We start from the raw sequence: 21,758 nt of genomic DNA, 5'->3' as shown, positions 1-21,758 counted from the left end.
TGGTTCGCCCAGTTGACGGGGCGTCAGCCCTTTTGCTGTTCGCCCCGTTGATGGTGTCCTTGGACCTCAAGTACTTGGCACATTCCTGTTCATCCGGAGTTCAGGGACTGGTTAGGTTTCGTGGTGGGGCGTCTGGCTTACTGCTTTCGATGCCTTCCTTTTGGCTTTATTTGGCACCTCGCATGTTCACACATTTTACCTAGGTCATGGTGACCCGTCTGCATAAGCTAGGGGTTCGGGTCCTGGCCTACCTTGACGACTGGCTAGTGTGGGCTCCTAGTCAGTCCGCTTGTCTGCTTGCCAGGGGTGTGGGTCTTTCCCAGTTCACCTAATTTGGGTTTCTGGTGAACTGGAGGAAGTCTCATCTGGTTTCGTCCCAGGTTTGGACCTGGCTGGGTCTTGTTTGGGACTCGGATCGCTTCCATGTCTCTCCCTCCAGAGGTGTTGCTGAGACTGCAATTCCCCCTTCAGCTGTTTCTGGGGGAGGGGAGGTCCCGGGTCACTCGGTGGTGTCTTGAGCAGTTGTGCAGGAATCTGAACTTCGCTGTGCTGGTTTTCCCGCCGGGTCGGATCTGGTTTCGGCATCTGTTCTGGTTCTTTTGGGGGTCCTCTTTTCTGCCTCTCTCATGATTGCTGGGTTCGGCACCTGGGGACCTTGCATCAGTTGCTGCATTGCCGGCTTCCTTTTTGGGTTTCTCGGGGGTTCAGTGCCTACTTGAGCCCTCGCTCAATGTGTTCACGGTTGCCTTGTCTCTCGGCTGTGGATTTGTGATCAGTGCTCACCAGGCCGCTCCTGAATAAGGGGCGGCCTGGTGAGCACCTTCCTTCCGTCGCACTCATAGCAGAGTTCAGGAGTTCGCGGCAGTTAGGCTGTTGCTTCGTAGGGTTCGGATTGCTCAGGGTTCCACAATCTGGCTCCATTCGGATTGCTTTCTGGTGGTCCATTGTTTGAACTGCATGGGGAGGGGGTTCTCTTCAGTCCTTGGCTCCTTGGGGCTGGTTGCTTCGAGTGATTCGTCTGCTGGATTCTTGGGGTTTGGCTCTCCATGCAGTTCATATCTGGGGAGTGTTCATCGTCTTGTCTCGATTCATTCCTGTGTCCACAGAATAAATGGTCGATGCCAACTCCTTCAGTTGGCTCTGCCGAATGTACGGGCGCCTGGAAGTGAACCTCTTCGCGTCAGTGTGGTCTCGGCATCTTCTGATATATGTGACACTCTTCCCTGACTGTGACGCCGTCACAGTGGATGCCTTTCGGTAGGACATGTCGAGGTGGGGTTACCTGTACCTATTCCCCCCGGTCCAGCTGTTGCTTCGGGTCCTGGCTCGGTTGGACACTTACCAGGGCAGAGTAGTCCTATTGGCTCCTTGGTGGCTTGCCCAGTCTTGGTTTCAGGTGCTGCTTACTCAGTGTTCGAACCTAAGATGTTTTCCGCAGCTCCGCCTCTTTCGGCAGATTGGACCAGTTCGGTACATGGCTTGTTCAGTCTACTCCTCTGCTCTTTGCGTCTGGTCTTTTTGACGTGGGTTTATCACCACTTGTATAGTGATCGGGTGACTTCATTGATGGTGTCTCACCATCGCCACAGTATGAAGTTTTCTGGTGTTCTTTTTTATATTTTTTGTCTCTTCATAGGTTTCTTCTATTTCTGATCATGTTGTCTTGTCCTTTCATTATTAGCTTTTCTGGGGGGAGCCCCGTCGGCTCCCCGGAGCTATCCCAGGCTGATATGCTAATGTCAGACTTTGGCATCAGTCATGTGTATGGAGTTCTTAGGCCTACCGGGGACCACGGCCAGAACCGGGCCTCCTCAGAGAGGCAAGGGGAGCAATGGCCTATAGAAGCCCCCGTGTAGTTGGAAGCATTCTATGTCTGCCATCGACCGGAACAGGCACCCAGAAAGGTAAGCGCCCCAAAACAAACCCCTATTCTGGTTAAAATTGCTACCTAAAACCGAACTAGTGGATAGAACTCCCCAACCGAAAAAAGCAAACTAGTGTGACGTCACACACTGCCGCGCCGCTGTCTGCGCAGCTCCCCCTCCCCGGGAGGGGGAAGGGGGAGCCCCAGACCCCCCGCGCCGGCTACCCACACCTCAGTTCTTGAGGCTGATGCTATAGGCGATGGTCGTGTGCTCTGGCTCCGGTGTCGCTACTGCACTGTGCTTTGCGTGTGGTGTTAGTTTTGTGGGTGCGAGAGCCAGGAGTTATCTTCAGTACTCGGGCTGCATGCGCCTAGGGCTGCCTTCCCTAGGTGCCCTGTAAGTACTGCCCTTGGGGCTTGGGGCCACCTTCCACAGGCTCCTCGGGGTCTGCCTCTGCTGGTCCGTTTTACCTTTCGGTTTTTCGGCCGCCTGTTGGGCTCTTGGGTGTTCTGTTCTCCCTTGTTACCGGCAGGTAAGAGGCAGTTTGCACTGGTAGGGGCGCAGGGTGCTGCTCAGCTTGTATTTCCCGACATCGCGGCCGGCTCTGTTCCTTGGGGTTCGCTGTCCTCTTGCGGGGTTTTGTTTTTCTTTTTGTTTTTGCCTGGTGGGGGGTTCTGTCATTTTATTCAGTTTGTTTTTGCCCTTCCACTGTTCTCCTCGATGGCGCCCCCTGCTAGGTCCCCGTGAGTGTACACGTCCCTGGGGTTCAGCTTTAGAAGTTTGCTTGGTAGTTTTGGGCGCCGGTTTGCAGCACCCTGCCTGGGACTACCTGAGCGCGAGTCCTCTTAAAGTAAACGCTCAGGACCTGGGAATCCCCTAGGGGGCGCGTGGGTCCGATGGATGTGACCCCGGAGTCCCCACTCGCTGTGTGCGAGTTTGAGGGTTGCTCGGTCCCCTTGTCTCAGGGTGACCCTCATTGTTTTTGCCTCTGCCACGCTGCCTGTTGGGTCGGTGATACTTTCGACCCTGAGTCCTGTGAGTGTTGCTGCTTGCTTGTGACTCAATTTACCCAATCCTCTGATGATTCTATTCGGGTACGGGCGGCACGTGCGTTGCGGTCTAGGTTTCGTCTGTTGCAACGCGCTCGGTTGGTTGCTTCCCCGGATGCCCCGGGGCTGCCCCGCTTTGCTTTTCGAGACCCGGACTTGGGGGTGGGGGTCGCTTCGATCCTGGTTCAGTCCGCACCTCCTCGTCCTTCCCCTTCTGTTCGTTCTGGTCCCCCGCCCCTGCTTCCGGCCCCGAAGCGTCTGAGGGTTTCGGGGTCGGAGCAGGGGTTACTTGATCTCGAGACTCGGGCAGCTTCGGGGGTTGCCCCTTCCGGGGGGGCGGCAGAGGCATTCGAGTCTTGTCTCCCGGCCGAAGCTTCAGGGTCTGACCAGTGGGCCCACCTTCCTCCAGCTTTTCCGGCTGCTCCGTCCTTGTCTTGTGGGGTCGGGGCTTGGGGAGAGGACTCGGCCTCGGGTCCTGTGGTGACGGACCTCGAGGCTGGGGAGGGGCTGACTTGGGGGCCTTGGGCCCCGCTGGACTCCGCCTGGGTTTTTCTTCCCACTGAGCGGGGCTTATTGTTACAAGGAGTGGGGTTTTCTTTTCCCCCCTCTGCGTACGAGTTGGATTTGGTGTCGGCCCCTCCCCGGGTTCGGTTCCGTGTTCCCCCGGGTACGTCGGTTCCGTCCTTCCGGAGGTTTTCGGCTTATCGCATCCAACCTGGTGTGGTGCGAGCGGCCTTTGCAGCTTACCTCCTGCGTGACCCGGATTATGCCTCGGAAATGGATCCGTCCACGTTCAGGTTTGGGACTTCGTTCCCTTTCTGGCTCCGTTACGAGGTTCCGGAGTCGTCCTGGCTAGCAGACTGCCCCTTGTTTGGTCTGGATTCCTGGCATTCCTTCTGTCGTTCCCGCACGCTGGAGTGGCGGGAAGCTTCCACGGTGCTTCAGGTTTTCCTGGGGGGTGAACTTGAGTACCTGAATGAGTGCTTGTTTGCCCCTGCCCTTCCCCGCGATGTGGGCGTTCTTCAGCTCCATGTGCAGGTTCCCTCCCTTTCGGCGGCGCTCGTGGCGGAGGACTTGCGCGCCCGGGGCCTTTTGTGTTCGGCCTTGCGGTTCTTTTCCCTCCTGGAGCTGTCTTCGGATTGGCTCGTGGAGGATGTGGGGACGCTTGGGTCCGTCCCGGGGTCCGGCACCTTGTCCTCGGCTGCGCGTTCGTCGGCTGCCTTGTTGAAGCTGTTCACGCCGATTTTGCGGGATGCGGTTTCCCTGTTCTATGCTTCCCGTCTCGCGTGTCGGCAAGCGGTGCTGGGTTCCTCCGTGGAATCTGTTTGGGCTCTGGCTCTTAGGCGTTCTTCACCTTTTTGTCCTCTCCTGTTTGGGGAGTCGGCCGTGGCGCAGTTTATTCAGGCTGCGTCGGCGGCTTGTCGTCCGATGTCGGACTTGTTGGTTTTCCGGGGGTCCCGGGGTGGGTCTTCCCGGAAAGGTCATGCCAGGGCTCGGGGTTCCTCTCGTCGTGGTAGGCCTCTGGTGTCAGGTTTGGGGTTGGCTCCTCCTGCGGACCCTCCCTCGTCTGGTCGGCGCGGTGTTCGCGCTGTGCGGGGTTCTGGGTCTCGTAAGGGTCGCCGGCCCTTTCGCGGTTTGCCCCCTTGACGGGGCGATGGGGGGGGCGGCTTGCGCTGTTCGCCCGCGCCTGGTCCCACGATTCGTGGGCCTTTCGGGTCGTGTCTCGCGGCCTGCGGTGGCGTTGGGTGGCCCCTCCCCCCTTTGGGGGGTCGGGGCTGGCAGGGCAAGCTTCTTCCCCTGCACTCTGTCGAGTCGTCTTGGAGTGGGTACGCTTGGGCGTCGTCGAAACGATGTCGTCCCTCAGATGGGTTTCCCGTCTGTTTCCGGTTCCGAAACGGGACTGCGCGGACCTGCGGTTCATTCTGGACTTGTCCCGTCTGAACCCCTGGGTTCATTGCCCCTCCTTTCGGATGACTACGCTGTCTCAGGTTCGGCTCCTCTTGGAGCCGGGAGCTTGGATGGTGTCCCTGGACCTCCGGGACGCTTATTGGCATGTCCCGATTCATCCGCGGTTCAGGGACTGGCTCGGTTTTGTAGTGGGGCGTCTGAGTTACCGCTTTCGTTGTCTCCCGTTCGGGTTGAACCTGGCACCTCGCGTGTTCACACGCCTTACACGGGTTGTGGTGGCTCGTTTGCGTCTCTTAGGTGTTCGGGTGTTGGCCTACCTCGACGACTGGCTGGTTTGGGCTCCCAGCCAGTCAGCTTGCTTGCTAGCCAGGGATTTGGTTCTTTCCCAGCTCGCCGGGTTCGGGTTCTTGGTGAACTGGAGGAAGTCCCATCTGGTTCCCTCTCAGGTTCGGACTTGGCTGGGTCTCGTGTGGGACTCTCGAACCGCCTCCTTGTCTCTCCCTCCGGAGTCTCTCCTGCGGCTGCGGTCCCGCCTTCGTCTGTTTCTGGAGGGCCCTCGGGTCACCCGGCGGTTGCTCGAGGGGCTGTGCGGGAGCCTGAACTTCGCGATGGTGGTCTACCCGCCGGGTCGGGTTTGGCTTCGACGGCTGTTCTGGTTCCTTCGGGGTTCCCCCTTCCGCCTCTCTCGCGATCGCAGAGTTCGACCCCCGGGGGACTTGCGTCGGTTGCTGCGTCACCGGCTTCCTCTTCGGGTTTTTCGGGGTTCAGTGCCTTGGCGCCTACCCGAGCCCTCGCTCGATGTGTACACGGATGCGTCGTCTCTCGGCTGGGGTTTTGTGACCAGTGCTCACCAGGCCGGCCAGGGGCGTTGGGATCCGTCCTTCCGTCGAGCTCACAGTACGGTGCGGGAGTTCGCGGCGGTGTGGTTTGCTCTGGGGAGGATTCGGGTGGCCCGCGGATCGACGATTCGGCTCCATTCGGACTGCTCTCCGGTGGTTCATTGCCTGAACCGCGGGGGTTCGATGCGGTCCTTGTCTCTTTGGGGTTGGTCGCTTCGGGTGACTCGTCTGCTGAGTTCTCGGGGTTTGGCTCTCCTGGCGGTTCACGTACGGGGCGTGTCCAACGTCTTGGCCGATGCCCTGTCTCGCTTCGTTCCCCTCTCCACGGAGTGGACGGTCGACGACGAGTCCTTCCGTTGGCTTTGCCAGACGTTCGGGCGCCCCGAAGTGGACCTCTTCGCGTCGGCGTGGTCGCGGCGTCTTCCCGTTTATGCGGCGCCCTTCCCCGATTGCGAGGCCGTCGGGGTCGATGCCTTTCGGCTAGACTGGTCGAGGTGGGGGTTCCTGTACCTCTTTTCCCCCGGTTCGGCTGTTGCTCCAGGTCCTGACTCGCTTAGAGACTTACCGGGGGAGAGTTGTCCTTCTGGCCCCTTGGTGGCCGGCCCAGCCTTGGTTTCAGGCGCTGGTTGCTCGGTGTCCGAACCCGAGGGTTTTCCCGCGGCTCCGCCTCTTCCAGCAGATCGGGCCGGTACGTCACGTAGCTGGTTCGATCTTCTCCTCGAGTCTTCGCGTATGGTTTTTTTGACTCGAGTCTATCATCATCTCTGGTGATCAGGTGGCCTCCTTGTTGGTGTCCCACCTGAGGGCTTCTTCTCGGCGGCAGTATGAAGTTTCCTGGCGGTCCTTCCGTTTCTTTTTGCGTCTTCGTCGTGTTAGCTCCTTGTCTGTTCGGGTGGTCTTGTCCTTCCTCTCGTGGTTGTTTCAGGACCGTCATCTTATGCCTAACACTGTCGCTTCGTATCGTGCGGCGCTGGCGGAGCCGCTTCAGCTTGCTTTCGGTATCGGTGTTACGTCTGCGCCGTTTCGCAAGCTGTCTCGTGCATTGTTTCACCTCCGGCCTGCTCATGCGTCGCCTGAGCCGTCCTGGTCTTTGGACAGAGTGCTCGCTTTCCTTTCATCTCCTCGTTTCGTTGTGGCCCCTTCGGTCCAGGATTGTTTTTCCAAGGCACTTTTCTTGTTGGCTTTGGCCTCTGGGGGTCGGGTAGGGGAGCTTCATGCTCTCCTCCGGCGCAGGGGTTTCTGCTCTTTTGGTCGTGGTGATAGTTTTGTTCGTTTGCAGCCGTCTCCTTCTTTTCTGGCGAAGAATGAGACTGCTGCGTTCCGGAGGGGTCCATGCGTGGTTGATGCTTGGTTGGTCAGGCCGGGGGTGCATCATGTTTTGTGTCCGGTTGCGGCGCTTCGCCGTTATTTGCGCGCCACAGCTTCTGTGTCCGGGGACGCGCTGTGGGTTGATCCGGTTTCCCTTCTTCCCTGTTCGCGGGTTCGGGTCTCTCAGGTCGTCCGCAGGGTTATTAGGTCCAGCCAGCCTGCGGTCTATCCCCGTGCCCATGACATTCGTTAGTTCGCGGCTCTTGCTGCCGTCTTTGGGAATATGTCTTGGTCTGATATTCGGGCGCGGGGATTTTGGCGGTCGAACAGGGTCCTGGCTGCGCGTTACCTTGTGAATGTCCCTGGGCCTCGTCGGGCCTGTGTTGCTTTGGGTCGGCGGTTGCAGCCAGTTGTCTCGGCTTCGAGTTGAGGGGTGAGCGACGACCGCCTCCCGGGTAAGTCCCTCTTTTTCTGTCTGTGGGTAGTTAGCTCCGGGGAGCCAACGGGGCTCCCCCCAGAAAACCAGCGTTGAATGTAATGAAACGCCATTTTCTGGGTGAGTCCCGGAGGCTCCCCGGCATCCCTCCCTCCCTCCGGTCGGCGGTTTTTCGCGTTTTTGACATCCAGCCTCAAGAACTGAGGTGTGGGTAGCCGGCGCGGGGGGTCTGGGGCTCCCCCTTCCCCCTCCCGGGGAGGGGGTAGCTGCGCAGACAGCGGCGCGGCAGTGTGTGACGTCACACTAGTTTGCTTGTTTTCGGTTGGGGAGTTCTATCCACTAGTTCGGTTTTAGGTAGCAATTTTAACCAGAATAGGGGTTTGTTTTGGGGCGCTTACCTTTCTGGGTGCCTGTTCCGGTCGATGGCAGACATAGAATGCTTCCAACTACACGGGGGCTTCTATAGGCCATTGCTCCCCTTGCCTCTCTGAGGGGGCCCGGTTCTGGCCGTGGTCCCCGGTAGGCCTAAGAACTCCATACACATGACTGATGCCAAAGTCTGACATTAGCATATCAGCCTGGGATAGCTCCGGGGAGCCTCCGGGACTCACCCAGAAAATGGCGTTTCATTACATTCAACGCTGGTTTTTTGGGACCATCATTTATTGCCGAATACTGTCGCCTCATTTTCTGCGGCACTGGCAGAGTCAGTTCAGCTTGCATTCGGGGTGGATGTCACTTCTGCCCCATTCCGTAAGCTTTCTTGTGCTTTGTTTTACCTCCGGCCTGCTCATGAGTTGCCTGAGCTGTCCTGGTTCTTGGACAGGGTGCTCTCATTTCTCTCTTCTCCTCAGTTTGTGGTGGCCCCATTGGTTCAAGATTGTTTTTCAATCTTTCTATGTTGGCATTGGCCTCTGGGGCTCGGGTTGGGGAGCTTCATGCATTCCTCTGGGGCAGAAGTTTTTGCTCCTTCGGACCTAATGGTTGGGTTGTTCGGTTGCAGCCTTCTCCTTCTTTTCTGGCGAAGAACGAGACGGTGACTTTCCGGAGGGGGCCCTTGGGTCATTGATGTTTGGTTGGTCAGGCCAGGTATGCATCATGTGTTGTGTATGGTTGCATCTCTTCACTGTTATTTACGCGCCTCAGCCTCAGTGGCCGGGGACGTGCTTTGGGTTGATCCGGTTTCCCTCGTTCCCTGTTCCAGGTCTCGGGTCACCCAGGTTGTCAGCAGGGGTATTAAGTCTAGCCTACCTGTGGTCTATCGTCGTGCCCATGAGGTTTGTAAGTTTGCTGCTGTGGCTGCCATCTTCGGCAACATGTCTTGGGCTGACATTCGGGCACTGAGAGTTTGGAGGTTGAACAGGGTCCTGGCCGCCCGTTATTTGGTCAACATTCCTGGTCCTGGTTGTTCATGTGTGGCTTTAGGTCGTAGGTTGCAGCCAGTTGTCTCGACTTCGAGTTGAGGAGCGAGGGGCGGTCACCTCCCAGGTAAGTCCGACTTTTACTTGTCTTTGGTTAGGTATCTCCAGGGAGCCGAAGGGCCTCCCCACAGAAAACCAGCGTTGTATGTAATGAAATGCTATTTTCTGGGTGAGCTCCAGAGGCTCCCTGGCACCCTCCCTCCCTCCCTCCCTTTGATGCTCAGCCTCCAAACTTGAGGTGTTGAGTAGCGGGCGCGGGAAGGGGAGGGCTGCGTGGACAAATGGTGCAATGTTTGCTTGTTTGCTTGTTCTTTAGGTTGGGGGGAGTTCCGCCTCTTTGTTCGGTCTTCGGTTGCAGGTTTCTTACCATGTGGGGTGTGTTTTGTTATGCTTATCTTTCTGTGTGCTAAACCCGGTCAGTGGCAGACATGGAATGCCCCCAAGTACAAGGGGGTTTCCATAGGACATTGCTCCCTTTGCCTCTCTGAGGGGGGCCAGGTTTTGGCTCGTGGTCCCTGGTAAGCTGAACTCCAGTTGACTGATGCCCCAGACTAATATGTCGCATATCAGTCTGATAGCTCCAGGGAGTCTCCAGGGCTCACCCAGAAAATGGCATTTCATTATTATCCCACTTTCATTATTATTATTATCATTACATTCAATGTTGGGTTTTTTATATCCTCCCTTCATGTATGAGTTGCTTGGCTGCTTCCCTTTTGAGTGTGATTCTGGGTCCCATTTGGTGTCTTGGAATGATTGTATTTCCAAAGGTTTTTATTTTCCTGCACTGCACCTTTGGTGGACTGCCTGGATTTGCTTTGGTACCTCCTGTAGAACACAGACCTCTTTTTCCATGATGAACCTAGCCTCATTTGGGTATGGGTCTGTCTTTGTTTATTTGATGCAGTATGAGTTCTCGGGTTTGGATGGATAACAACTCCTCTCTCTTACTTGGGGGCTTGGTAGTGGTTCTGTTGAACCCAAATGCTTGATGGGCCGGAAGTGAACTCGGTCTTTCAGGTGTTCCTGAGCAGTGCTTCTTTTGCTCTGCTCTTGAGCTGCCTGTTTTCTGACACTTCCTAAGAATGTGTGTGAGTAGCAGCTCCATATGCAGCTGCCTTCACTGTATTAGACCATATCACAAACACCACAGGGCATATTCACACTTGGCAGTGGTCTTGCATGTTTGGGTTCTGATGGAGGGAAATCTCTGAGCAACTGTGTGTAGACTGTGGCATCGCTGGGGTCTGCTCCAGGTGTGGAGGCCTTGCAGCCTGCACTTCTGGCCTTGGCAGCTTTGTCCATGATGTACTTTGCCTAAGGCTGAATAAAATGTCCCCGCTCTCTCTTTCCAGAGGTGCTGGAGGCATTTTATTCAGCCCACCTCTTGGTCTCTCATCCTTTTTGACTGTTTTGCCCTTTTTCAACTGCTCTCTTTCCAAGGATGTTGTGCCAGTCGTTTCCACTGCATCTTTTTCTTGCCCCCTTATTGATCTATTGTTTGTTTATGGTTCTGCCTTCTTTCAGAGGCAATCTAGTTGGGTGAGGACCTCGCCCTCTTTTCATCAGGTGGGTTCAATTCACTGGCCATTGTGCTTCCTGAGGCGAGTTCCTCCACTATTCGATGTTGCAACTACACATCACAGGATAGTTCCACTCGTGTTTGTGCCGGCTCTTTCAAAATTTGCCCTTTTGGTGTTGCCTTGGTGGTCATCTGGCTTATTTTGCCAACTAATGGTTCCACAATTTGTGGGCTTTTTGGGTTGTCTCCTGCTGCCTTTGGTGAAGATGGTTGGTTCTTCCCCATTATTTGTGGTTTTCCCTTTTGGATCATGAATCCTCCTCAGCACTGTGTCTGGTCATTGTGGGTTGGATGAATTCAAGCATGGTTAATGTGGCCTGGTCCCTTTGGTGGGTATCCCAGTTGTTCCTGGTTCCAAAGCAAAACTCAGCAGACCTATTATACATCCTTGATCTCTTGAGTCTGATCAGTTTCATTTCCTGTCTGATCTTCAGCATGGCCACTTTGGCCCAAGTTCACCTGCTATTACAGATTTGGATGGTCTTCTGGACCTTCAGGATGCTTATTGGCATGTCTTAGTGTATCCCACATGCACCAGCTATTACAAGCTGGAGCTTGGATGGTGCCCCTAGACCTCTAGGATGCTTATTATCATATGTTGATGCATCCCAGGTTCAGGAACTGGTTAAGTATTGTTTTGGGGTGACAGGCTTACTGCTTCTTGATTCTTATCTTCAGCTTGAATCTGGTCCCCTGTGTTTACAGACTGGTGCAGGTCATTGTGGCCTGGTTGTATCTGTTAGGGGGTTTGTGTGTGTCTTCCTTGATGACTGATTCCCAGTCAGTCCACATGTCGGCTGGCCAGTGATCTGAGTCTTTCCCAGCTCATCGAGTTCAGGTTCCTGGTGAATTGGAGGAAGTCCCATTTGGTCACGTCCCATGTACAGACTTGGGACGTGTGACTTGGTGACTTGCTAGCTGGTCGAGCATTTGGGCGAGAGCCTGAACTTTGCCTGCATTGTCTTTTTCCTGGGCAGGGCTTAGCTTTAGGCATTGTACCATTTTCTCCGGTTCTGCTGCTCTCATGACTGGCAAGTTTGGGTCTCGCCTGCCCTTTATTGGCCTTGCTAGCTTTTCCTTGGGTTTTTTGAGGTTCAGTTCTTTGACTCCATCCTTCCTTATCACTTAGTGTATTTACATATGCCTCATTCTTGGTTATTGGCTTTGTGACTAGCACTCACCAGGCCATCCAGGGGTGGTGGTGGGGCCTGTTCCTCTGGATACACTGAACGATGTGTGAGTTTGTGGTTGTGTGGCATGCCTTGAGGTGGATTTGGCTTCCTCCGTGCTCCGTTCTCCTGCTTCACTCTGACTGCTACCCCCATGGTTCATTGCTTGAGCTGCGGGATGTCACTTTGGTCCATTGCCTGTGCAACTGGACTCTTTTGAGAAGCTCATCTTTTGGCTTCTCTGGGTTTGGTTCTTCACACTGTTCATGTATGCGGTATATCCAATGTTCTCACGGATGGGTTATCTCACTCCTGACCCATTTCCATGGAGTTGACTGTCAATAATGCAGCCCTCAGTTGATTCTGTGATATACTCTGTCACCTTGAGGTGGGCCTCTTTGCGTTGGCGTGAAACCGGCACCTTTCTTCCTACATGGTTTCGTCTCTGGTCACCATTGGATGAAACAAAACTCTTTGTGACCCATTAGATGGAGTAATCTCAGTAAGATAGCTTCAGGGAGCCACCAGGACCCTACCAGAAAAAAGCATTTCATTACATTTAACATCAACTTTTTATATTTTTTATTTTGGCAGGTTATAACCGCTCCATTATTAGTGGACTGCAAAGCTATCCAGCCTACACGAGAGATACATGATAGATTACAAGTTGCAGAGCACACTGAGGATTCTACTGACCCAACATTTGATTGGGAAGCTTTCTGGCAGTTGCTAAAGCCTCAACTATACTACTTCCTAGCTGCTATGGGGGTAATCATGACATTTAAATTTATTATTCTGCTTCCTTTAATACAATTTATTTAAATTTATGCTTATTACTCCAACAGTCATACAAATGTTATTTGTCACATTGCTGTGAGATAAACTGTAGGATTGTTCAATTCCTTATCCAGTATCTTGAAAATTACAGTAGATTGCATGACTTGCATTATTTGTTGTAAAGGGGCCGAATAAATGCCCACATACAACGAACAGTTGTTCATTGTATGTTAATATTGGTCAAGTGAACTTGGGGGCACACAAAAGGCCTCTAAATTTATCTTGAACCAAGTTGTATATAATTTTGATAGCATTAAAATACATTAAAATACTTTCATTGGTATATACAAGATGCAGCACTGAACTCTCCCGGATTACTTTTAGTATGCAGGTAAGTTTTTACTTTGAGAGCCTAATGACAATTTACCTTGTAAATTTACCATGTAAATTGTCTCGTACCCCAAACTAAAGGATGGTGAGCTCAGTAGAGACCATACCTCAATCCACTACCTAGAGAAACTGCCTGAGGTTACAACAAGGAAAATATCAACCCACTCAACATTCTATCCAACTATTTTGTGGCATCTCTAAGATAGCCAGAGTTGTTCTAAACTACAAATTCACCACTATGCAACTACACAGCCCATTACAAGGTTATGCAACTACATAGACTATTTTAAGGTTATGTAACTACACAGCTTATTACAAGGTTGTGCAACGACACAGCCAATTACAAGGTATGCAGTTACACAGCCCATTACAACATTGTGCAACTACACAGCCCATTACAAGGTTGTGCACTACATAGCCCATTACAAAGTAGCAGCACTATTGAGCAAGAGGGTACTGGGTGGTGTTAACCCCCACTTTGATGCCTTGGGCTTTACCTGCTGGTATTGCAGCTCTATAGAAGCTGATTCTTTCAGCTAGGTAACTTGTTTTCTGGGGGAACCCCATGGTGGCTCCCTGAAAATATCTTGTTGAAATAACCTCTCTCTACTGAATCACATCTCATAGGAGTTCTGTTTGGCCTACTTGGTATCAGAGCCAGACCCTGGCCCTCCCTCATAGAAGTGCAGAGAGCTGGGGGATTGATACGATTACCCACACTGGGAAAGCATCTAGAAAGGAAGTGAAGTAATATCGACATTTGTTAGGTTCATAGAAAATGAAGCACTGAAACAGCCAAACAACTAGTGTATGAATTGTTAACTCCTCTATGAGGCTAGGAGCATACCCTTAGTGCACTACTAAGTGTGCACTACCCTTAGACCGCGCAGTATATATATATATTTGATTTGAGTAACAAAACCAATACCGCGCTATACATATATAGCTGTTTTCGTGTCTAGTGCTTTAATTTAAATGCCCCACGTGGGATAGGGGTAGACATCGGCAAGCCGCACCCGACCATAAACAAACGCCACCTGGGAAAAAATCCAGCATAGGCCTCCATTGTGTACAGGCCTCAGTTACCTGGCGGACACCATGGCGAGCACATCAAGTTCCAACAACCGACCCCGCTTAACGAGGCGTTCATCGCGACCTCGGATCGATGATGAAATTAATAAGAATTTGTTCTTGGATGGTGATGAATCTGATATTGACGACTCCGACATTGATCATGACTACACACAGCCCTCAGAAGTGGATACAACTGGTGATGAGTGTGAACATGCTGGTTCTACGGGGGCTAGGCCTAGCATCTCGCCCATGCCTCCTCTCCCTCACTCGACCCCACTTCGTGCCGGACCACACAGTTCATGTGCTACATTGCAAGATATTGATGTTTTGGTCGACAAGTCGAGGAAGGTGAATCGATTTCCGATTTTAGTGACTTAGAATCGGAAAATAGTTTCGGTGCCGCTAGTGCCAGTGGAGTGTGTGGTGTTGCCAAGCGACAATTTGTCGCATAAGCAGCATCTGGCAAAGCCATGCGGCACCGCATGGGATCACATGGGGATGCTGATGAGCAAAGACCCTTGACATCAAGTAATTTTCTGTCACTGTCTCTACCCACCCCAACTGTTGCTAGACCTGCTTCAACTCCTTGTCCACGGTTTCCTCGCCGTGGTGCCACTATTGCCTCTTGAATGACAGCACGTGTTTTTGTGTGAAGTGATTGGACAGATTTTGTTCCACAAATTCCTGTTTTTGATAATTCATATATTGGGATTACAGACCTTTTCCCTGATAAAGGTTCCAATAAAGGTAGTGAAAAGGACTACTTTACCGCATATTTCGATGAGCCATTCATGAAATATATTCAAATATATTGCAAGCTGCATGCGCTTAGGGGCTTACTTCCCTAAGCGCCCTGTGAGTACTGCGGCTGCATGACAGGGTTATCTTCCCTCGGGCGTTCGGGAACCATTCCAGTAGAATTTCTTGCTGCTCAGCATTTGCCTCGTCCTTGGGGCCCTTGTTTGGCCCTGTTTAGGGACTGGTATTGTGCTGGTTAGGGCGTCAAGGTGTTGCGCGACCTACCACCTAAGCGGCGACCAGTTCCTGTTGCCTCTAGAGACAGTGTACTCTTGCAGGGTTTTTCTTTTGTTTTTATTTTCATTTGCCTGGTGAGGGTCTGCCTAGTGTGGCAATAGTTCCACTGGTAGTGTTTGGTGGCCCTCTGCTAGGCCCCCGTGATTGTACACGTTGCAGGGGTTTTCAGTGTTGTCCTCTACCCCTTGTTATTTTTGGGTTTCTTAACCAGTTAACAACACCTTGCCCGGGCTTCCCATAGTCGTTACCCCTATGGGCCCTGAAAACCCCTGTCGGGGCTCGGTGGACCATTGAATGTGTCTTCCGGGTTCCAACCCGTCTTGTACAGAATCGTTGGTTGCTGTATCCTTGTCTCCGGATGACAGTCGCCACCTTTACCTCCGTCATGCTGCCTGTTGGGTCACTGACACCTTGACCCGGAGTCTTGTGAGAGATATTCTCTGCTTGTTCTCCAGTACTCTCCTGATGTTATTACTGTTCAGAGTACAGGCGGCATCCGTGTTGCAAGCTAGGTTAGGTTGCTGCAACACGCTAGGTTGGTTTCCCACTCTGATGCCCCGGGGCCGCCCTGTTTTGGTTAGGTGCTGTTCGCCCCTTTCCTTCCCTGTTCCCGGCTCCAGACCGTCTGTGGGTTTTGGAGTCGGGGCGGGGTTTAGTTGGGGCCGAAACTCGGGTGATTTCAGGGGCTGCCCCGTTTAGGTTGGGGACGGAGGTTTTCGAGCCTATTCCTCCTGCCAAGGCTTCTGGGTCTTACCAGCGGCCCTTTCTTGCTGCCTTTCCCATGGACTCTTCCTTTTCTTTAAGGGCGGAGGGCTTGGAGGACAGCTCTGCCCCGGGGCCTCTGTTGTGGGTTCCCGGGGCTGTGGGGGATGCCTGCTAGCAGTTCTGGGGCGGTTTGTCCCTGCCTGGAGTTTTCTGCTTCTGGGCGGGGTTTTTTGCCCATCCAGTCTGCTTGTTTCCCACTTTTGCTGGCGTGTTTTCGTATCTTTTGCATCGGTCACAGCCCTCTGTTCTGGTGGCCATTTTCTTCTGCCGGTTTCCTGGCATTATGGCATTTCAGGCTCACAGCACGGTTCAGGAGTTCGTGGCTGTCTGGTTTGCTCTTCGGAGGGTTTGGGTCATTTGGTGCACTACCATTCAGCTCCATTCGGACTGTTCTCTGACGGTTCTTTGCCGGAACCACAGGGTTTCTCTTAAGTGTTTGACCTTTGGGGTTGGTCCCTTAGAGTGGCTCGTTTGCCGGATTCTCAGGGTTTGGCTAACTGTGAGGTTCGTGTCTGGGGTGTGTCCTACGTCCTGGCGGACAGCCTGTCTCGGTTCATTCCTCTGTTCACAGATTGGCCAGTCGTCGCCGACTCATTTCGTTGGCTCTGCCGGACGTATGGAATCCTGGCCATGGACGTCTTCGAGTCGGCATGGTCTAGGCGTCGCCCATTCTATGTGGCGCCCTTACCCGCCTGCGAGGCGTTCACGGTGGATGCCTTTCGGCAGGACTGGTCGAGGTGGGGGCACCTGTTCCTCTTCTCCCGGTCCAGCTGTTGCTTCGGGTTCTGGCTCGGTTGGAGCCCATTCCCAAGAGAGTAGTCCTTATGGTCCCTTGGTGGCCGGACCAGCTTTATTTTCAGACGCTGCTTGATAGGTGTCCAAACTCGGGGCATTTTCCCGCGGCTCCGCCTCTTTTGGCTGGTTGAACCGGTCCTGTACGTGATTGGTTCGGCCTTCTCCTCGGCTCTTCGCGTCTGGTATTTTGACGCAGGTATCACCATCTCCATCACCATAGGGAGCTGGTCGGCCGAGCGGACAGCATGCGGGGCTTGTGATCCTGTGGTCCTGGGTTCGATCCCAGGCGCCGGTGAGAAACAATGGGCAGAGTTTCTTTCACCCTATGCCCCTGTTACCTAGCAGTAAAATAGGTACCTGGGTGTTAGTCAGCTGTCACGGGCTGCTTCCTGGGGGTGGAGGCCTGGTCGAGGACCGGGCCGCGGGGACACTAAAGCCCCGAAATCATCTCAAGATAAACTCAAGATCTCTGTGGTGATCAGGTGGCTTGTTGATGGTGTCTCATCTGCGAGCTTCGTCTCGGCAACAGTATGACGTTACTGGTGTTTCTATGCACTTTTTTCATGTTTTTCGTAGGTTGTCTTGTCCTTTTTTGGGTTTTCAGGACTACAGTTAATTGATGTTTCTTACTGTCGCCTCATTTTGTGCAGCGCTGGAAGAGCCGCTCCTGCTTGCGTTCGGGGTGGACGTCATATCTGCCCCATTCCATACGCTTTCTCGTGTTTTGTTTCACCTCCGGCCTGCTCATGCATTGCCTGAGCCATCCTGGTCCTTGATCAGGGTGCCCTCTTATCTTCTCAGTTTCTGGTAGCCCCTTCGGTTCAGGTTTCTGCTCTTTGGTACTGGTGGTGGGTTTGTACGTTTGCAGCCTTTCTCCGTCCTTCTGGCGACGATCGAGACGGCTGCTTTCCAGAGGGGTCCTTGGGTTATTGATACTTGATTGGTTTGGATGGGGGTGAGTCTTGTGTTGTTCGGTTGCGCTTTTTTGCCGTTACCTGTGTACCGTGTCTGGGGATGCGCTTGGGGTTGATCCAGTTCCCCTCGTTTCCGGTTTCAGGGCTCGGGTCTCCCAGGTCGTCTGCAGAGTTTTTAAGTCTTCCAGCCTGCAGTCTGTCCTTGCGCCCGTGCTGTTCGGACGTTAGCAGCTTTCGCTGCTGTGTTGGTGACATTTAGGGCTCATTTCGGGCGCAAGGATTTGAGGGTCGCAAAGGTTCGGTTGCGCTTTTTTGCCGTTACCTGTGTACCGTGTCTGGGGATGCGCTTGGGGTTGATCCGGTTCCCCTCGTTTCCGGTTTCAGGGCTCGGGTCTCCCAGGTCGTCTGCAGAGTTTTTAAGTCTTCCAGCCTGCAGTCTGTCCTTGCGCCCGTGCTGTTCGGACGTTTGCAGCTTTCGCTGCTGTGTTGGTGACATTTAGGGCTCATTTCGGGCGCAAGGATTTGAGGGTCGCAAAGGTTCTTGGCCGCCCATTCTTTATGCACGTGTCTGCTCCTGTGCGTTCTTGTTGCCTTGGGTCGCAGGTTGCAGCCTGTTGTCTCGGCTTCGCATTGCAGAGTTTGTGGCGGCCGCCTCCCGGGTCAGCCCTTTCTTTTCCTTCTCTTTGGGTATGTAGCTCCAGGGAGCCGTTGGGGCTCCCCACAGAAAACCAGCGTTGAATGTAATGAAATGCCATTTTCTGGGTGAGCCCCGGAGGCTCCCTGGCAACCCTTCCTCTCACCGGTTGTTAGTTTTTTCGCGTTGGTTGAAGTTTAGCTTCCGAACTGATGCTAGGCAGCTGGCGTGGTGAGGTCCGGGGCTCCCCCCTTCCCCTCTCGTGGCGGGGAGGGCTGCACGGACGATCGGCGCGGCAGTAAAGTTTGATGTTTGCTTGTTTGCTTGTTTCCTTGGGATTGTAGGGAGTTTCTATCTCTCTGTTCGGTTTTTTGTTTTAGTGTTTTACCATGTGGGGTTTGTTTTGTTATGCCTACCTTTCTGGGTGCATAACCCCGGTCGATGGTAAATAAGGAAAACCCCAACCACAAGGGGTTTTCCAGGCCCATTGCTCCCTGAAACCTCTCTGAAGGGGCCAGGTTCTGGCGCTAGTCCCTGATAGGTCTGAACTCCTTAGCTAATGTCCCGGTCTAATATAACATACATTAGCCCGATAAGCTCTAGGGAGCCTCCGGGGTGTTTCATTATATTCAACGGTGTTTTTTTGGATGACTACTCTGTCCCAGGTCCAGCTTCTTTTGGAGCCAGGAGCTTGGATGGTGTCTCTGGACCTCCAGGACATGTATTGGTATGTCCCAATTCATCCAGGGTTCAGAGATTGGCTCGGTTTTTGTTGTGGGACGTCTCGGTTACCGCTTTCATTGTCTCCCATTAGGGATGAACCTGGCACCTTGCATGTTCTCACGCTTTACCTGGGTCGTGGTGGTCCGTCTGCGTCTCTTAGGGCTTTAGGTGCTGGCCTTCCTTGATGACTGGCTGGTCTGGGCTCCCAGCCAGTCCGCGTGTCTGCTCGCCGGGTTCGGGTTCTTGGTGAACTGGCAGAAGTTCCATCTGGTTCCCTCTCAGGATCGGACTAGGCTGGGTCTTGTGTGGGACTCTCAGACCGCTTCCTTATCTCTCCCTCTGGAGTCTCTGCTTCAGCTGCGCTCCCATCTTCGCTTGTTTCTGGGGGAACTCCTGGATCACTCGGGAGTTGCTCGAGGGTTTGTGCAGGAGCCTGAACTTTGAAGTGATGGTCTACCAGCCAGGTTGGGTTTGGCTTCGTCGGCTGTTCTGGTTCCTTCTGGGACGTCCCTTCTGCCTTTCTCGTGACTGCTGGGTTCAGCCTCTGGGGGCCTTGCGTCAGCTGCTGTATCGCCGGCTACCTCTTTGGGTTTTTCGGGATTCGGTGCCTTGGCACCTATCTGAGTCCTCGTTCAGTGTGTTTACAGATGCCTCATCTCTTGGCTGGGGCTTTGTGACCAGTGCTCATCAGGCCGGCCAGGGGCATTGGAGTCCATCCTTCCGTCGGGCCCACAGCATGGTGCGGGAGTTTGCGGCGGTGTGGATGTCGCTTCAGAGTGTTCGGGTCACTCGCAGATTGACGATCTGGCTCCATTTGAACTGCTCCCTGGTGGTTCATTGCTTGAACTGAGGGGGTTCAATGTGGTTCTTAGCTCTTTGGGCTGGTCATTTCAGGTAAATCATCTGCTGAGTTCTCGGGGTTTGACTCTCCTGGCCGTTCACGTTTCGGGGTGTCCAACGTCCTGGCAGACGGCCTCTCTCGGTTCATTCCCCTGTCCACAGAATGGACGGTCGACGCCGACTCATTCAGTAGGCTCTGCCGGACGTATGGCCTTCCGGAGGTGGACCTCTTTGCGTCGGTGTGTTTGAGGAAGTCTCCCGGTATATGTGGCACCCTTCCCCGACTGCGAGGCCATCGAGATCGATGCATTTCGGCAGGACTGGATGAGGTGGAGTTACCTGTACCTCTTCCCCCCCCCCCTGGTTCCGCTGTTACTCTAGGTCCTAGCTCACTTGGAGACTTACCAGGGAAGAGTAGTTCTCTTGGCTCCTTGGTGGCCAGCCCAGCCTTGGTTTCAGGTGCTGCTTGCTCGGTGTCCAAACAATGGGGGTTTTCCCGTGGCTCTGCTTCTTTCAGCTGATCGGTCCGGTCTGATACGTGGCTGGTTGATCTTCTCCTCGAGTCTTCGCGTCTGGTATTTTTCACTCAAAGAGTTTATCACCATCTGTATGGTGCTCAGGTGGCTTCGTTGATGGTATCCCATCTGCATGCTTCTTCTCGGCTGCAGTATGAAGTTTCCTGGTGGTCCTTCCATTTCTTTATCTTTCTTTGTAGGTATATTTCAATTTCTGTTAAGATGGTCTTGTCCTTTCTCTCAAGGCTGTTTCGGGAATACTGTCACCTTGTATCGTGTGGCGCTGGCAGAGCAGCTGCAGCTTGCTTTCAGCATCGATGTTGCTTTTGCGTTGTTTTGCAAGCTGTCTTGGTCTTGGGCATTGTTTCACCTCCAGCCTGCTCTTGTGCCGGCTGAGTCGTCCTGGTCATTGGACAGGGTGCTCACTTATTTCTCTTCTCCTCAGTTTTGTTGTGGCCCTTTTGGTTCAGGATTGTCTTTTCAAGGCTCTTTTTCTGTTGGCATTAGCCTCTGGGGGGGTCGGGTCGGGGAGCTTCATGCTGTCCTCCTGAGCAGGGGTTTCTGCTCTTTTGGCTCTGGTGATAGGTTTGTACGTTTGCAGCCATCTCCTTCTTTTCTGGCGAAGAATGAGATGGCGGCTTTCCGGAGTGGTCCTTGGGTTGTTGATGCTTGGTTGGTCAGGTGGGGGGTACATCATGTGTTGTGTCTGGTTGTAGCTCTCCTCCATTATTTGCACGCCATGGTTTCTGTGTCCAGGGACCCGCTTTGGATTGATCCGGTCTCCCTTCTTCCCTGTTCCAGGGTTTGGGTCTTCCAGGTCATCCGCAGGGTTATTCGGTCTACCAAGCCTGCGGTTTATCCTTGTGCCCATGACACAGGGATAAAAAAGCTTAGATGTACAGTTATGGTGAACAAAACATGTAGATACTTATATATAACATCTGTATATAGTGAATAAAAGCAAAAACAGTATGGTGGGAGGAGAATGTAGGGAAGTGAGGAGGTGAGGAAGGGAGAGGCGGCCAGTGGCTGGCTGGTGTGTGGCGGCCACTCTTCGCTGCTTTTTGACTCACTTTACCAACTTAGTGTTTCGTTATGGTGACCAAAACATGCAGATACTTATAGATAACCTATGTATATAGTGTAATACCAGCAAAACTATTTGTTTATTGTTTTATGAACATAATAATTGAATCACTAATGCACACAATAAATTTGAGCATAGCGATGGTTCACACATATTATTATATACATATATCGCACTGCACATTAATGAATAATATTACTACAAAAAAAATAAGAAAAAAATCAATCAGAGACACTGAAATAGTTGGTTTATAATATAATTGCGGCATCTCTCGCCTCATAGCTGGGGCGGAGCAGACTTCGTCTGGCGCCTGCACTGTCAACGCCTCTTTTCTGTGGAGAGCCTCTTCGGCTCCCCGGAGCTATACAGGGCTGATGTGTATATACTATATTAGACTCTGGCAACAGTCAATCGATGGAGTTCTAAGCCTACCGGGGACCAGTGCCAGAACCTGGCCCCCTCAAGAGAGACATGAGGAGCAATGGCCTAAAGACACCCCCGTGTAATTAGAAGCAGTCTTTGTCTTCTACGAGGTTAGGCACCCAGAATGGTAGGAATCTCAAAACAAACTACTGCTGGTCAAAAATTGCAAGCCGAAAGCCAAACTAGGAAACAGAACTCCCCAATTAAAA

At 53.1% G+C, this 21,758-nt stretch overlaps 1 protein-coding gene across 10 annotated transcripts in view; it reads left to right on the top strand.

Annotated features, from left to right (window-relative positions):
- LOC123762901 (mitochondrial potassium channel ATP-binding subunit) overlaps positions 1-21,758 on the top strand; it is an 848,556-nt gene that overhangs the window by 195,394 nt on the left and 631,404 nt on the right. For 8 of the 10 annotated variants that reach the window (XM_069302215.1, XM_069302213.1, XM_069302214.1 and 5 more), the window contains one exon: positions 12,172-12,345. The exons of the other annotated variants lie outside the window; for them this stretch is intronic. In XM_069302215.1, the coding sequence (XP_069158316.1) occupies positions 12,172-12,345 (174 nt within the window). The remainder of the gene's footprint in view (positions 1-12,171; positions 12,346-21,758) is intronic. 10 annotated transcript variants of the gene reach the window in all.

Source organism: Procambarus clarkii, chromosome 47 (genome assembly GCF_040958095.1).
Source record: "Procambarus clarkii isolate CNS0578487 chromosome 47, FALCON_Pclarkii_2.0, whole genome shotgun sequence".
Lineage (NCBI taxonomy): Eukaryota > Metazoa > Arthropoda > Malacostraca > Decapoda > Cambaridae > Procambarus > Procambarus clarkii.
Note: the sequence above shows the minus strand (reverse complement) of the source record. Positions and strands in the feature narration are given on the sequence as shown.